General features: G+C 40.5%; 1 protein-coding gene across 3 annotated transcripts; it reads right to left on the bottom strand.

Annotated features, from left to right (window-relative positions):
- Positions 1-941: 941 nt before the first annotated feature.
- On the bottom strand, positions 942-17,336 carry LOC139462419 (uncharacterized). 3 transcript variants are annotated; one of them, XM_071244122.1, is made up of 7 exons: positions 17,317-17,336; positions 13,509-13,792; positions 11,992-12,133; positions 8,919-10,907; positions 6,965-7,206; positions 4,795-5,095; positions 942-4,269 (listed from the first exon to the last, which is right to left on the bottom strand). In XM_071244122.1, exons 2-6 carry the CDS (start codon positions 13,725-13,727, stop codon positions 4,796-4,798), a joined length of 2,892 nt encoding a protein of 963 aa, XP_071100223.1. In that variant the 5' UTR covers positions 13,728-13,792; positions 17,317-17,336; the 3' UTR covers positions 942-4,269; position 4,795. The 3 variants fall into 3 exon arrangements, with proteins under 3 accessions (XP_071100223.1, XP_071100221.1, XP_071100222.1); XM_071244120.1 differs by having other exon boundaries at positions 942-5,095; XM_071244121.1 differs by lacking the exon at positions 17,317-17,336 and adding an exon at positions 16,627-16,664 and having other exon boundaries at positions 942-5,095.
- Positions 17,337-18,328: the final 992 nt, after the last annotated feature.

Genomic DNA, 18,328 nt, shown 5'->3' with positions numbered 1-18,328 from the left:
CCTAGGTACCCACCAGGGCTGGGACGAGTCCACATTTACTACCTGGGTACCCACCAGGGCTGGGACGAGTCCACATTTACTACCCGGGTACCCACTTGGGCTGGGACGAGTCCACATTTACTACCCAGGTACCCACTAGGGCTGGGACAGGTCCACATTTACTACCCGGGTACCCACTAGGGCTGGGACGGTTCCACATTTACTACCCAGGTACCCACTAGGGCTGGGACGGTTCCACATTTACTACCCAGGTACCCACTAGGGCTGGGACGGGTCCACATTTACTACCCTGGTACCCACTAGGGCTGGGACAGGTCCACATTTACTACCCGGGTACCCACTAGGGCTGGGACAGGTCCACATTTACTACCCAGGTACCCACTAGGGCTGGGACAGGTCCACATTTACTACCCGGGTACCCACTAGGGCTGGGACAGGTCCACATTTACTACCCAGGTACCCACTAGGTCTGGGACGTGTCCACATTTACTACCCTGGTACCCACTAGGGCTGGGACAGGTCCACATTTACTACCCGGGTACCCACTAGGGCTGGGACAGGTCCACATTTACTACCCGGGTACCCACTAGGGCTGGGACAGGTCCACATTTACTACCTAGGTACCCACTAGGTCTGGGACGTGTCCACATTTACTACCCGGGTACCCACTAGGGCTGGGTCTAGTCCACATTTACTACCCAGGTACCCACTAGGGCTGGGACGGTTCCACATTTACTACCCTGGTACCCACTAGGGCTGGGACAGGTCCACATTTACTACCCAGGTACCCACTAGGGCTGGGTCTAGTCCACATTTACTACCCAGGTACCCACTAGGGCTGGGACGGTTCCACATTTACTACCTAGGTACCCACTAGGTCTGGGACGTGTCCACATTTACTACCCGGGTACCCACTAGGGCTGGGACGGTTCCACATTTACTACCCTGGTACCCACTAGGGCTGGGACAGGTCCACATTTACTACCCAGGTACCCACTAGGGCTGGGACGGGTCCACATTTACTACCCGGGTACCCACTAGGGCTGGGACAGGTCCACATTTACTACCCAGGTACCCACTAGGGCTGGGACGAGTCCACATTTACTACCCAGGTACCCACTAGGGCTGGGACGGGTCCACATTTACTACCCAGGTACCCACTAGGGCTGGGACGGGTCCACATTTACTACCGACCCTACCTGGGTTCTCACTGTATGTCTCAAGTAGTTGGAAATAAAATGTCTGATCGGGAATTGTTTTACAGCAGCCCTGGCAAAAACTATTTAGATACACTGAAGGTGACTTAGGTTTTCTCTTGACTCAAACTTATACAAGTCAAACAAATGTGTACATCGTCAGAAAAAAATGCGAACATTAGCGACTTGTATTTTAACCACTGAGCTATAATGAGTTTTTGTCATTAAACAATATATCAAGTGACTAGCCACGGGTCTGGGTAGTACTGTGGGTACCCTGGTCCTACTCAGGACCCACCCGGCCCGAGTACCGGAGTTACCTGTCCCAGTTACAATCAGTATTTGTGCCCCCACTGTAGGGGCCACAATATGACTATGACTATAGTAGGCTTAAATGTGAACATTATTACGGGATTGGTACTTGTCATGAATACATTTTACATGTATGGATAATGATGTTGCTGTTATCCTGCCAACAACATGCCACAATGTGTACAGATTCTTGGTCGATATCTCGTGTATATTCCATGTGATTTCTGACATGGACAATGGCCTCCCTGACTATCCAGTGTATCATATCACTATTTTATTATGATATATACCCTGGGCCCATGCACCTCCTTAGCCAGAATCTTCTCCAGATTAAAAAAAAATCAAAACAGTCTTGTTATTTTATTTTCAATACATCGAGGGCTCACACAGATGAGGCCATGATTTTAATCATACATCTATGCCCAACACACGTTTGGAAGAGACATTTTGATTGGTTCACTGAAGTGGTAAACGTCTGAGACCTTCATCACTTCAGGCTTTCCTCCCATATTAAGCTGACATGCTGTGATATAACTGGAATGCTTTTAAAATTGGTGTTAAACCCAACTCACTCACTATAACACACTCGACGATGAGGGAGACCATCTTGTATCAAAATTGACGATAAATTGTCACTGATTTCATAATCTTTTCTTTTATGTTTAAAAGTGTTTTGTGAATTGTAGAAAAAACAACCCCATAAATGATCTTCGTCTTTATATTTAATTAAGATAACTTTATTTCTGAGACTAAAAAATGTTAGTATGTATTCGAGTACACCTCAGCAAAATTTGTACATGTTGTACAAATGAAATAAAAACTACAAACAATACGAATGGACTCATTAAATAAAAATATGATCTCCTATCTATCTGTATGAGTGAGTGAGTGAGCGACTCAGGTTTAACTCTGCACAGCTAAGTACAGTGTCTTGAGACAACTGGGCCACCCAAATCAAAACATGGCAAATCTGAGGCTGTAGTGTTAAAACCATACAAACATTACAACAATGTTCATCAAGAGATCTTAACTGATTGTGCACATATAAGTATAAAAATACAGATTATTCAGTGTATAAATAGAGAGTACTGACAACAATTAATTGTAAATTCCTTTGGACCATGTGTACATTAAGTATATTAAAAAAACACCAATATAATAAACACACACCTATTATTTGTAAGCAACAGATAAAATATGTGTGTCACAAAGAAACATCAAGTGCATCAACATACTTCCCTCTCTATTATGGTAAACACTGTGGACCCATTTGCTACCTCATTGTCATCCCCATCTGCATCATACCAAGAGATGGTCCTTGTTGTTACCCTGCCTGGGGCCTGGCTTTAAGGGCAGTCCATGCTGTATTCAGCGGTTGTGGAATATTTTGCATAAATTACCACTAAGTGCAAAAATGTACTTTTCTTTCAGAAAATCATATTTTTATGCAGAACTTGTGCAGAATTTTGCATTTATCTGTCACAGACTTTGTCAAAAACACTGCAGAATTTTAACATGAGTCGAAAGCTGGTCTTAAGCATGCATACAGATATGGTAAACAGCTTTTAACAGCGCCGTTAAAAAATTGCGAATACCACACCAAAGACATTACTCCGACGAGATATTTTTGCGAGTTGCTGTGTTGAGATGACCCCTCGATTACCAAACAATAGACAGCTTCTCTCCGAAGCTAGTTAATCTGAGTGGGCCTTAAAGTTGACCGGAAGAGATTGCAACCAAATATCAAATACTATAATTGACTCAACTCAGTGTCATGACTGTGAGTTTGAATGCAAACTATATAATGAAAGTTTGTCACTCACAAATTGCAAAGGACACCGACGCAATCAAGCGAGGTTAGAAGAAGGCAGGATTACTGTGAGGTAACAGTGACACTAATTGGTCTGTTTACACTGTCATTTGTGATGTATTGTGTGACCATTCTGCATTCATTTGTGTTTTTAACTTATTGAGTAACTTGTGGTTCTGGTTGATGATTTCAACATTTGATGACGTGTTGCAATGAATAAATTATGTATGTATTATTTATACTTATTTTTGCGTTTTTAATTTTTGCGATTGAGTCTCGTTCGCAAAACTCACAATACTAAAATGGTCGCAAAAAATTCCTGTTTACAGTATTTAATTTTGTTTGTTTGAAGTGAAGTTGACTTTTTGTATTACTGTTTCCCGAAACTGCATGTCTGTTTGTCTTTGTGTTTATACTAGTGAACTCCATGGATACCAGGGTAAGTTTATCATAAAAATGCCTGTCACAAGACAAACAGGTGCAAGACTTCAAAATTCACGAAGACCAAGCTAACAAGTTCGCAAAATTGTGTGCAGAATTATCAAAATTTGGTTGCTGTATTTACAAAAATAGACTGCAGGAATTTGATGTTTTGGTTGCAGAATACAGCAGGGGCTGTAAGGGGATAAACGAGGATACCAATACAAGACAAAAATGGAAAACAAATATCTAAATTCTACTCTAACATACAACAGACAGTCTGTAAACTGTCTGTCTGATATACAGAATAACACCTGAAACAAATGTTGAGCTTTTTTTCAAAACAATGACACAGTCAGCATTGGCTATGATGAAAACAAAGTCTGGCTGTCTTTGCATCCCATCTAACCCTTGCATGGTTCACATTGTCACATTATCAGCCTGTTCCAAATCACATTCCAGGTGTCAATAATAGCGCAACAGATGGCACAATGTTGGAATCAGAAGAAAACTTCAGGCAATCCTGAACACCTGAAACACAGTCAAGTTCATAATGAAACTTCACTTGCCACTATGGGCATCCGTTGTTCCTCTGCAGACCACAAGGATATGGTCTAGCTTCGTTGTAATCTTAGCAGGGTGGGGAAAAAAATGCTCTGCCGTATAGAAGTGACTGTCAGTTTTATCCAATCGTCAATCCATCAACTCAATCAATCAACAAGTTTAACAGGACAATGTATTCTTACAAAAAAATAAATGCTTTGAACATGTATAATAAAAATGTTGTGCACATATTTCAATATTTTATCTGATACTTAACTACACCAAGGCACACACAAATGATGGTATGTTACGAACTTTTTTGATACCTCTGTTCATTTGACAGGCCTTTTCCTGAATCAATAATAGATATTATATTTTTCCACCACTGCATACTGTAAACGTCTTCAGTTTCAATAAATTTACTTTTATTCACAAAAAGTTCCAAACCCGAAAAAAGTTTGAAACAGAAGTCCTGTTATTGCTATCTTTGTATCTATCACTAGGCATGCTAACTTTAGTTATTCTCCAAGTCTTGTTTCAGATGCTGAAACAGCTCTTTCCCTGGGAAGCAGTATGTCAGAGTAGAGGTAATCCAGTCAGGAATATCACTGCGCTTCGTCTTCAGTTTTGCAAGGCACACTGGATAAAACCGTTTATTCTTGGAGAAGTTTTTCTCACAGTACTCTGTCAGCATGAGAGTGTAGATGTGTCGTGTGGAAGACTGGTGTTCAGAAGGCCGTGCCTGGGCTTGGTCGTTGTCCTTGTCCACATACTCCTTGTACCCAGGGCTGACGATCATCAGCACACACGTAGCCTGAAACACAATGCATGGATCATAGGAAACAAGAACACTTTTTTTGTTTCTAGGATATTTTGTGAAATATTTTGGTTGTGGTGGAAAAAAAAAAGATCTCTCAGATAAGTTTTCTGCTTTTTAAAACATTGCGTGTCGCCACATACTTACATAATGTTTGTTGAGCAAATTATACCAACCTGAGTTGCAAATTGTAGAACAAGAGTAATCTCCCTTTTCTACAAGGATAAACAAGCTTCACAAAGACATGTTTAATGTAAATGTTTTGTTCAATCATTGAACATATTTCATTAGTAAAATCTAATAATTTTGAAATTTAGGGGGTCGACATAATAAATATGCTGCTTTGCATAATTCTTTTTAAATAATTTTAGGGTCAGCTTTGTAAAATCACCTTTCCAAACAGTATCAATAATATACCAGAAGGTATGAAATGACCCAGAACATTTCATGTTGGAGTACCCAAGGCTGTTCAAATTAGCTTCTGGTCACCAAGCAGTGTGAATGTGTACCAGGTAGTATGACATTTGTGAAACTAATAATGTCACGTGTCTTGAGCTTGCCCTTTGTGGTGTGGAGTCTAATGCTTTATAAGCGGCCTTTTTTTACATTTAACACAGTGTATTAATGCCATGTAATGTTCAAAACAGTGGAATCCAAAAGTTAAACAATTTTAAAATTTTAAAACAAACTTAATACAGGTGGATATAGTCAATGCTTTGTCTATCCATCCATCCATCTATCTATCTGTCTACATCCACAGAGAGCTGCCAGGAGCAATGATGTCCAGATTCATGGGCTGGGTGTGGGGAGAAGCAACCCTCTGCTGACAGCTGAGACTTTCCCAATGCTGGGTCAAGGGAGATCCGACCATTGTCGAAATAAGGAGGGAAGCGGCAGATGCCATTACAGTCTGGCGGTCAGTTGAAAGTGGGACGACTGTAGGAGACAGTGAGCCGCCATGTGCAAAGGGCGGGAAGGTCAGCATTCAAAAATGAGTTGGAGAGTTAGTCCTCCTCAATGGAGAGTGATGTAAGCGTCCCTGAAGGGAACTTTTCTATTTTTTCTTCTTGCAAGAAGATTAAGGCACATGGAATAACACGACGATCAGCCACCCATTTTGAACACTTGCAAAGGTAAGTTTTGAAAGCCGATTCTGACACACTGCTGACATCATGCATCAATATCACATACACCAGGACAATCACAACAAACGGGATTGGGGGTCAAGTGGCGGCGAGTGCAGTCTGTGCAGAGAGGGTGTGACGACTCCATATCGTATCGTAAGTTCGTAGTAATGGTAGACAGAAGCTATCTCTGTGTGAACCCAAAAACTTAAAAGTATTCCCTGTTATGTGAACGTCTGGTAAACACCAGGTGATAGAACTGAGAATGAGAATGACCCATGATCACAGTGGTGACTTAGTAATGTATGAGATGTGATGGGGTGGGGTTTTTTTAAGGTGGAAACTGTTCTAGGATGTTTCCACACCAGGATCGAAGAATAAGAAGAAATGCATGTGAGATAGGATAAGTTTAAAAATTCCTAAATAGCAAAAGCCACCACTTAAGCCCTGGGGTAATACATGTACCAAGTTTGGATGTTCAGTTTTCAAGTTCCAGAAACCACTCCTACCCCCACTTTTTGAGACTTAGTTCAAATTAATTCCATGGAAATCCACCCCACCCCCCAAAAATAGCCAAAAAAAACGTAAATAGCAAAGGTACCACTTCAGGATCTGTTTGATATATCTGCCAATTTTTGTTGAAAAGTATTTTCGGATGGACAGACAGACAGACAGACAGACAGACAGATGAGGCATGACATTATGTGCTGAAACTGAAAACTGAAAATAATAAGAGCCTCACCCTTTCAAAGTATGCCATTCTGGCTTCATGTATGTTGTCTCTTCTGAATGACAGAGAGTTACTTCCCTGCAAGGGATCTCTCGGCACTGCCTTCACCTTATTGGGCAGGTCAGCCACAGCTGTTATGCTGTGTTTGTGCAGTTCGTGACATATCTTCTCCATCTCCTTCGCAACAGCCTCCTGGTTTTCCATGTCCCCCCCTGTAATGAACACATACTTTTCCCTGCCTCTGTGTCCACTTTCTGAAATATTAATACATGTTGGTAGAGGCTGGTAATTTATAAATCGTGATTGGTTGTGGGTGACTAGTAATAGCGCTGTAATATTCAGAACAACAGGTGTCCAAGGGACATTTCAAATAAATTTATTGTAACAAATATGTTAAATTACACTGCTTTTGGGTTGGATTAAATTACAGTACAGTCAAGTCCCGTTAATCTGACATGGCTGGTTGCATATGATTATGTCGGATTAAAGAGTATGTCGGATGAACGAAATTACGTAGTATCAACATTCGAGATCGAAAAAATCAGACAACTACACAATAGATATAGAAACAAACAAGTGAAAAAAAAGTGAAGAATCAAATATTCATATTGTTATGTTACATTATTAGCGAAACATATTTTCTAATCATGCAACCTCTAAAGTTTAACACAAGACAACTATTACTGACTGTATGACTGACTGTGTCTGATTTACAAGACTGATTAATGAGTGATTTTGGTAATTCGTTGCAAATTAGGTGTGTCGGAGTCGGAATGTGAGACTGTCGGATTAACGGGTCTAAATTGCACTGATTTAATTGGTTTCCATCATTAGTGTCGGATAAAGCCGATTGTCGGATTAACAAGTGTCGGGTTAACGAGACTTGACTGTAATTGACTTTGTGAATTTTTATGATATCTGGAACTACTTATATTCACAAATCAAACAGTGAGTGAATGTTGTTTTAGGCTGTAGTCAGCAACGTTACAGGTATGTAACATTTGCATATCATTGAGCAAATTATGGCCAGGCAAAACAGCCTGTGCCAAATCCTTCTTCACCCGAACAGTAGATTTTAGTGTTATCATGTGGACTATTATTAGCTGAGCTTACTGGACCAAACAGAATTTGACTAGATTTGGGCTTCGGACTAGTGGCAAAAGTCGCAGACTGAAACAGTGGTTGACAGCTTGAGCATAGATCTTCACGGTCAGGGCACAATGTCATACTGTCAGTGCACACATTGTATACCCGCCCGATCCTCAGTGAGTGTCCACTGTATTCCACAACCACAGACTCGCGAATATTTTGCAGAAATGCCACTCGGTGAAGTAACGTACCATCTTGTAGAAAATCACATTTTGTGCATAACTTGTGCAGAATTTTGCTTTTATTTGCCGCAGAATTCGTCAAATACACTGCAGAATTTTAACATGTGAGTCATGTAAATACACTGCTGAATCTTTACATGTGAATGGATATTTATTGTGTTTTGAAGTGAAGTTGACTTTTGTATTGTCTGTATGTTTACACTAGTTATCTTATGATTCAGTTCAATAAGCTATTCTAGCCATGGATAAGTTTACTATAAAAATGTCTGTGACAAGTATAACAGGTCCAAAACTGCGAATTTGTTTAGGAAGACTAAGCTCAAATGAATGTAGAATTGTGAACAAAATTATCAAATTTACAAAAAGTGAGTGAGTGAGTGAGTGAGTGAGTTAGGTTTAACATGGCTTTGAAAAATATTCCAATTGTATCACAGCTTGTCAGCTTAATGTGGGAAGAAAGCCTGAAGTGATGTAGGTCTATGATGTTTACCACTTGGTGAAACCCACAAGCACGGGTATGGTGCTAAACCTAGAATCATAATAGTCAGTTCCTTATGACAAGCCTAGGGTACTGAGAACCTATCCTAGAATCCCTAAAACAGGGGCAACAACTGATGAAATCACATTCCACCTACCAGCCTCCCTTACATAAACAGCTCCCCCTTCGTCTGATCCATGACGTCTGTGCCGGCAAGTTGGAATGACTTCTTCTCTCACTGCTGGATCTGAAAGTCGCTTCTCAGTTCCTTGGCGTAAATCTTGTCCCCGAAGCTTCACCTGGTCTTTTTCACTGAAACCTGGCCAATCTTCCACTTGTGGAGGCCTGTCCGACTGTCTATTTGAGTGTCCTCGTGGAATGGGAACACCAGCAGGAACATCATGAAGGTACTGGTAAAGTTGGGATGCAACTGGATGAGTCTGTGTGGCAGTAGGAATTTCTGAGGTGTGTGGAACCTGCCAATTTCTTGCATCAAGTCCACGTTGCTGCACAAAGTGAGAGCCCCTACCTGTAGCATGTTGAGGTGGACTTCTCGTATTGTAGTGATGTGGAATCTGAGAGACCATCTGAAAGTGACCACCTTGAATTGGCTGAGGAACACATTGATTGATTGAAGGAACTCCTTGGATTGTCTGAGGAAAACGCTGAAGGGTCGGAGGTGCTCCTTGAAAAATCTGACGAACACCATGATAGGTCCTCGGAGCTCCAACGTATTGGTACAAATAGCCCTTCTGCATAGTTTGATGTGATGGATCATGTTCATCATAGGGGTTACCAAATTCAGAATAGGCATAAGGTGGTGACGAGTAGGCATGGCCACGTGTATCAGTAGGCATGTAGTTGGGATAGGTAGATGGACAGGCGGATAAAGGATACAGTGTAACTGGTTTGCCATTATTACGATTTGCCATTTGTGGTGTTGAGCTGGAGTGTTCATTTCTTGCAATATCATGTGCCATTGGGGACTGCCTGGATGCTTTACTGGCCTTGTTTTCAAAGGTTTTAACTGACGTGCTGATGGAATCCCAGTCTGCCGGTGGCAGCCAGTCATTGTTGTCAGGTATGGAAAGACTGTTTCGAAGTCCATTTTGGGTCAAACCGAGTTCTTCCTGACTATTATGGTCACCCTGGTTTAGTAGGATAGTGGTACCTGTTCCATTGTACTGGGTAGAGTTCCCATCACTTGTCCCATTGTTCTGGGTACTGTTGTCATCACCTAGTCCACTGTTCTGGGTACTGTTGCCATCACCTAGTCCACTGTTCTGGGTACTGTTGCCATCACCTAGTCCACTGTTCTGGGTACTGTTGTCATCACCTAGTCCATTGTTCTGGGTACTGTTCGCATTACCTGTTCCATTGTTCTGGGTACTGTTCCCATCAGCTAGTCCATTGTTCTGGGTACTGTTCCCATCAGCTAGTCCATTGTTCTGGGTACTGTTGTCATCACCTAGTCCATTGTTCTGGGTACTGTTCGCATTACCTGTTCCATTGTTCTGGGTACTGTTCCCATCACCTAGTCCACTGTTCTGGGTACTGTTCCCATCAGCTAGTCCATTGTTCTGGGTACTGTTCCCATCACCTAATCCATTGTTTCTAATCCCAGCATTAATAGACTCGTCTTCACCCAATTCTATGCCATAGCTGCAATTGTCTTCATTTGATATCATCCTTTGCAGGGAGCCTTGTCCGTCGTCTCTACACCATTGGTTGTTAGCAAGAAACAGTTTTTCATTGCACCTATCAGGACCTGTCTGAGTCAACTCTGTGATGTTCCTCATGGTCCCAGGCCTTGCTTCCTGCATCCCTTTATCCTGTCCCTCCATCTTTCCCCTGGCCTCCTCCTGTCCTTCACCCCCCTTCAGTCCTTCAGGAGAGGTGCGAGGCTGCTGCCATGCCTGCTGTGAAGGTGGGGTATGCATGACACTCTGCCTTGCCTGACCTCTAATATGGCAGCTTTCATCCTGAGGGTAGGGTGGAATGTAAGGGTATCCCCAGGTGTCTTGGTTCTGGTGGCTGGGAAATGCAGGACAGTTCATGCATGTACACAGACTCTCAGTATTCTGGACACCTCCTTGGTAGCCTCCTGCAAACTGACTCTGTTCTGTGTGATAGTTCCCACGGATTTCTGAAACAGAAATGCACTAATAAACAGGGAACAACTACAATACAACATACTCAGGGAAAATCTGGAAATCAAAGTGATTTTACAAGGTTTCAGGCATGCCTAAGGGACACAACTCTGCACAGGAAGTTACAGGACTGTCTTGCTTGTTGTGAAACGAGGCACTTGGCAATATTCCAGCTATATGACAGCGTTCTGTAAATAAGCGAGTCTGAGCCAGACAATCCAGTCATTGACACAAGCATCGATCCACCTAATTGGGATAAGGTTACATGCATCAACCAAGTCAGCGAGCCTGACCACCTGATCCCGTTAGTCGCCTCTTACAAGCATAGTCGCCTTTTACGGCAAGCATGGGTTGCTGAAGACCTAGTCTAACCCACATCTTCACGGGTCGTATCAAATGCTGAAACCTCACAAACCATCTCACTTTCAAATTCAAGTTTCATATTCACATCACTGACACCTACGTATTTTAAAGTGAAACTTAGCAACACATGCAAAGGGGTTGCAACATCAACATTAATTCTGGTGTTTGTTCTGTTGAGAGCACAGCAAGACAGGTCACCTACAGAGTTCCTGTCAGTCTTTACAATTATACTCCTTGACAAGGTAGGTGGACTGTCATGTATTACAAATTCCTGCCATTTCCGGCAATGCAGATATCACATCACACGATGACGTCACATCTATCACGCACGAGACAGGCAATCACCTTGTCGCCTTATTCTGGGACATTCACACTCTACCTTTGAAGAAGTAAACATCATGTAAACTCTTCTGTGTTTATTTGGAGGGCTCTCATACACAAGAAACTGGCGACGAGAAACAACAAACAAGCAAAAGAAAAGAATCTGTGGAGCGTGAATCATAAAAAGTGAACATTGAACAAGAAAATGTCACAAGAAAGCGTTCTTGGGCATGTTGACGAAAATTGAAACCAAAGAAATGAATCAATAAAAAGTGTACTTTGAACACGGAAATGTTAATGAAATGCACGTCACAAGAAAACTGTATGGACAACACCCCATGCCATAAGTTCACTTGGACCTTTCGGTTCTGGTGGGATAAACATTGTGAAACATACCTTGCCATGAATTGAGTATTTCTCTCACCCCCGCCACATCCATCTTGCCGAGAATGGTCAGGAGCCTCCATATTGGTTGATGTCCGAACTCTGTCAGCAGTATACCAGTAATGCTTCGGTCCCGATTCCTGGCCCGACAACCCTGGCATGACATAAACATGATCATACAGTTTGTTGTTTGTTTGTTGTTTAATGCCGCAATCAGCAATATTCCAGGTATATGACAGCGGTCCTTAAATAATTTAGCCTGGACCAGGCAATCAAGTGACTGACATCATGAGCATTGATCTACGTATTCGGGATATGACGTGCATCAAATTAAGTCAGCAAGTAGTTGCTGAAGACCAATTATAACCCACATCTTCATGGGGTACATCATTCAGTATAGAATCTTATTTTAATACATGGAAGCCATAACCTGATATAAATTGATACCCCTGATTTCAATCAAGATTAACTTTGAGTCAAAACAAATTGATTTCTACTACTAGGTCGGTACAAATTGTCAGATTAGGAACTGTTCATTGCAGCCCCGTCAAAAACTATTTAGATACATTCAATAAACGATGTGATCATTGAAGTAATCTGAAGCTTCATCTTTACTCAAACACACCAAAGTCTGTCTATCCGTCTGTCTGTCTGCCAGTCTATCTGTCTGTCTGTCTGCCAGTCTGTAATCATTTCGTTTCAACAGCACAACTTGGAAAACATTCAATATTTTTCAAACAGATATATCAAACAGATCCTGAAGTGGTGTCTTTTGCAATTTACGGATATTTGGCATTTTCACTTTTCCCAATTTCCATGGAAACAATCTGTACTCAGAAGGGGGTTGATTTCATTTCCGGAGCGCAACTCAAAAACCATTCCATATCTTTCAACAAAACTTGGCAGATATATCAAATGTATCCTGAAGTGGTGCCTTTTGATATCTGAGGATTTTTTGCATTTTCAATTTTCTTGATTTCCAAGGAATCAATACAATTAGAGTTGGTCGTGAGATGGCGTAGATGGCGCTTTCAGAGCAGTGCTCGAAAATAATGAAAATTTTTCAACAAAACATGCCAGGTTCATCATGTCCTGCAGTGGTGCCTTTATTTTGAAACTTTTAGGAATATTATCCCTGTCTCCATGGAGACAATACTTGGTGGGCCCATTGGGCTTATGTTAATAAAATGGGGACTGGGGTGATATGTCATCTTCTGATGACAGTTATTTTTCATTAAACAATATGTCACATGATGACTAACCACAGGTCCAGCTAGTCCTGTGGGTTGTACTCAGGACCCACCAGGCCCGAGTACTCGAGTTATCTGTCCCAGTCCTACCATCGATCGTGTAATTCAGCATCAATATTTAATCTTCTCACCGAAATATTGCAACTGGGCCATGAACAACTGTGCAGCTGCAGTCTGCTTTTTTCATGACCCTCTCCAAATTACATATTTCTTTCAATTCCTTGCCCTGAACCTAACTTCCTGACCCATCCATCCTACAGGTAATGATGAAACCCTTACCTCAGTTTCAAAGTGTGACAATCCAAGAAGTTCAGCAAATCTCCTGTAATCAGACCTTCCCAATGTTGACTCAGGATCTAAGACATCGGAAAGAAACTTGCGACAGGATTGTGGGAGACATCTTATCGGGATCTGCAATGCTTCTCCCTTGATGTGCCTCAGATCCAAGTCGTCCATGTTGTTAGGTAACTGCCATCCGCCACATGACCATGGCATCATTCCAGGTTACCATGGCTACCACACCCATGTTGCATTATGCTAGTCTACCCATTCATCAAAGATGGCTGCAAAAAAACGCAAAGGTCAACATTATTGAAATTACAAGGTCTACAGATACTTTACGTATCAATAAGCTTGCTTTGATCAAAATGAAAATTTATTTGTGTACCCCGGTAGCTCAATAATGGCAGCTAATTTTGAATTGTCAGTTATGCCCATTTCTCAGCCATTTTGGCAGGAAACGTTATGAAATTATACATGCAGTTAGAAAGTGATATGCAGATTAATAACTACAAAACAATTTTAGACATTTAGATTTATGATCATGCTATGTCTCCTCACTTCACTTGCTCTTCACATACCCACTTAGGGACTGGTCATTTATAAAAGGGAGTGAGTCAGAGCGAATCAGTAAAGATCCGGGTTAGAATAGGTCTTCAGTAACCCATGCTTGCCCTAATTATGCTAATAGGCGACTGCTTGTCGTAAGAGGCGACTAATGGGATGGGGTGGTCAGGCTCGCTGACTTAGTTGATGCATGTCATCATATCCCAATTGCGTGGATCTATGCTCATGATGTCAATCACTGGATTGTCTGGCCCACACTTGATTATTTACAGACTGCTGTCATATAGCTGGAGCATTGCACAGAGTGACTTTAAACCACAAACAAAATGAAACCTGAGACAGACAAATCAGAATCAAATATTTTCCAAATTCAAGTTAGAATATGCATTAAATAAGTCAAGTAAGTGGTTTCTGAAAGAAATTTTTAATACAGTATATTTTGACTCTTGACACTAGTATGGCCAATATTTGTGAAATACTCCTGATGATTCATTCTTTTGAAATTTCTGTTATTTATGTTTGCATATTCTTATTCATGTTGTTTGCCCTTTTATCATGACCTCTAAAACAGAATATTGCAAAGATTCCAGAAATATTACTACTTTTTGCTCAATATATTTTATTGCTGTGACACAACTACAAAAGTTATAGGGAGTCATCAAGACTTGAAGACCTAAAATAACATGTGTCCAACTACTTCACAATGGAATTCTTTCTTTTCTGCACACTACAACAGTGTTACAACTTCTATAAGGGCTTTTGTGTAGTAACCCTGAATGTTAAAAATAGCACAATAATTTCAGACTCATTCTTGAATTAAGCAGCACTAGGAATAAAAACTGAATGACTACCTTTAACATCATAAGAATGGACAGATGGATTACAGACATCTTGTCATTGTAAATAAGTCTAACTTAGCATGTATCTGATTACTACAATCTTCCTGTAAGCACATTATTGGCCAAACTGACATTTTCAACATGGATACCACGATTGAAATCAGACTGAGATACTGTGCAAATGTGTTCCAGCATAATTTCAGGGACATATTAAGAAACTCGACAGTTTCAGTGGAAGATAGGTGAACATGGTAATATGACATAAGTGAGTGAGTGAGTGAGTGAGTATGGTGTTTAGTTGCATAATGACCCTGATTCCATGCTTTAATACAGTCCATAATCACCCTTATCATACAGAGACAATGTCTCAGCCGAACTAGGCTGGAATTTCTGGGTTTGATTGTAGCGCCACCAGTCGCTATTACAAGTTATGTCCCTTTCTATGTCCCTCCTACTGACCAATCAGATTCCGCCTCTCATATCACTTACATTTTTTAAAAACAAAATGGAGTCGGCCAATCAAGAGATCTGATTGATAATGATAATGTATCTTGTGATAAAATGGGTCTAACTTCACAAAGTGCATCAAATCACATGTGCACCTTGATTGAAACATGAAATGATATAGAAAATATCTGTTGACGCAGAGTTGCTGGTACGCATGCTTTGCAAATCCTGCAAGCGATCGAAATCTGTATGGCAGTTTATGATTTGATTTTGTTACACGATTTTGATTAGGCTATGCATAGACTCGTTGACTAGTCTAGCCAAAATATAACTCTATATGCCAGCTTATAGCGGCAAGGACACTGGACTTCTATATCTTATAGTTAGTTAACTCCTTTGCCTTGGGAACATGGCATTCCATCAGTAAATAGAGGTTTGCAAAGTAAGACTGGTACGCCAGTTAAAAAAGATCCATTGGACAATAACGCAAAGTGTTGCTACAGTATTAAGGTTGTGAAAGTTTTCAAGCAAGTAAGTTAAAATTGACTCAATAATGTTGATGTATTTTGCATATTTTATGCAAATACACAACATATCTGAAGCCCTGGTCCTTAACAGTTTACGAGCTAAGGACAATGAAGCATCATCTTCTTTTAAAGTGAGTGAGTGAGTTTGGTTTAAAATGCTTTAAACAATATTCTATACAATCAGAGGTTTCTGCTATGCCTTAGCAGAATTGTGCACATCAAATTGCGAGGCATCAGACAACCTGGCCACAGATGCCCTCCTTTTAAAGGAAACCTATGCACCATGGCCTGTTTCCCGGTTTCAGTCTGGGACTAGATGTTTGGAGTGAGTGAGTATGGTTTTGAACCGTCTTTAGCAATATTCCAGCGACGGGTTTCACACATAGAACCCTGTGGGGAATAAAACCTGAGCCTTCAAAAAGCTAATGCCTTACACACTAGGCTACTCACTTCCCCATTTGTGAATTTGAGACATAAACTGTGTGTTATTAGAATAACAATTAACAGTAAGATTGATAAATGTCATAAAATATTAACAATCACTCAAACAAAGTGGTGAGTGAATAGTTGAATCAAAAGTTGATAGAAGCGCCACTTTGCCTGAGCCTTTGACTCCTTCAAAGGCTAGATCTAAAACATGTACAACTCTCAAGGACATATGCAACAGCATTTGTACTGTATCACCAACAACAACCTCCACACACACACACAAAACAACAACAATATTTCAAAACATACGTGGAAACAAGACACAAATAAGGACAGGAATCATGAACATTCTCCTCTCTTCTGGCAATGTTTGTTCAAAGGTGGTGAAAAAAATGTGATGACACATCCAAAGGACAATTTGTGAATGACCTACTTTCAAATCAGAAAATAATGTCACCTTTCCTTAGTCATTTATCTTAACTATTTATATTTGCAAATATATTTGCACTCTACAAAAAAATATCTGAATCAGTACATGGAGAAAACATATGGATGGATACATGTGGTGAAACGTAATAAGTCGACTTTAACTTCAAAATGGAGTTTGTGTTATCGTGATACAAAGTTTTAAAGTGAACTAGTACCTTGCAATCACTGTTAGGATTTTAACATTGATTTGACCCCAGCCCCCCAAATCAATTTTTTGGGATAATGCACAGAGCAACTATAGTGATCATACGACATGATAATTAGTGTTGATATAGTATTGTTTTGTGAAGTATGTGCGAGGTATTACCCAATTACTATAAATAGATGTAAGGGCTACGCACTTAATGTATTCTGTAAACAAAACATTAGATTGAGCAATAATTGTATCCTATATTTGACATAATGAATGTTTAAGAACGTTAGAAATCTGTTTATTCTCAATTTTTAGCAACAGATTATATGTTATAATCGACTTACTAGTGCAACTCTGAGCACAAGTGCAACACCTACCTGTTTGCTGTTGAAGGTTCCAAGAATTGCGTAAGTTCGATTGGATAAACTGGTTTGCAAATATACCCGTAATAAAATGAATGTTTGTTGGTATTCACACGAAGAAACAATAATACACTATACCTTTACCCCATACATATCTTGTTTTAGGTCCATCTATTTTTTCTTCTATGTGTTAAATTAACCCAGTATCAATTGGAAGACCAATACGCCTTTCAACCTTATCCAATCGAACACGGTCGATTTGACTGGTTCTGTTGTTGAACAATATCTTAGTTAACATATATAAGATGGAGCCCAGTCGAGCATTGCTTACGTTGAGATCCTCACACGAAAAATCAAAGGGGCGTTTTATATACACGTCAGTGCCATCACTCGAGATTCCTTTTAAATCCCTTAACAACCATTGTTTGAAATATATTGTCTGCGGTGATCGAACAAAGTGTATATATGTTTTAATTCGAAATACTGATATATAATGCCCATCGTTATCCCTTTACCGGATAACATAAGATAGCTACGCGATAAATCGCAAAGAACAATGTTATATTATGACGTCATTTCTGGAGATTAGAACATGTGCTCGCAACTTGATGACGTCGTATATTGGGTCACAGTACCATGTAAATACTAATAATAACAAACAAAGACGCAATGGCCGAACTATCACATCCCAAAGCGGGAGAGATATGACAGTGGGCAATGGGAGAAAGGGTACAGGTAATCGACGTGAGGATTGTGAGAATATGCGGGAAATACCCACCCGTGCATAAAATGGACTTGTCCGACATAGCTGAGGTCCGATTCTGTTGAGGGAGTCATCATTATTTAAATACGGGTAAATATGTTTAAAGTTTGTACATTTTATCACCCTCCTTAAAGAGGCTGTACATAATGTTGATATCTCATATAAGAAATAAACGACTGCGCCCCTAATGGTTTATTCCCTCTGTATTGTTTTATTGTAGAGCGCCATGTTGGTTTCTCTAAAATATTTGAGTTTTTAAAATGA

This window comes from Haliotis cracherodii, unplaced genomic scaffold, assembly GCF_022045235.1.
Source record: "Haliotis cracherodii isolate W230 unplaced genomic scaffold, xgHalCrac1.p SCAF_15, whole genome shotgun sequence".
NCBI lineage: Eukaryota > Metazoa > Mollusca > Gastropoda > Lepetellida > Haliotidae > Haliotis > Haliotis cracherodii.
This window is presented reverse-complemented; position numbering and strand designations above follow the sequence as displayed.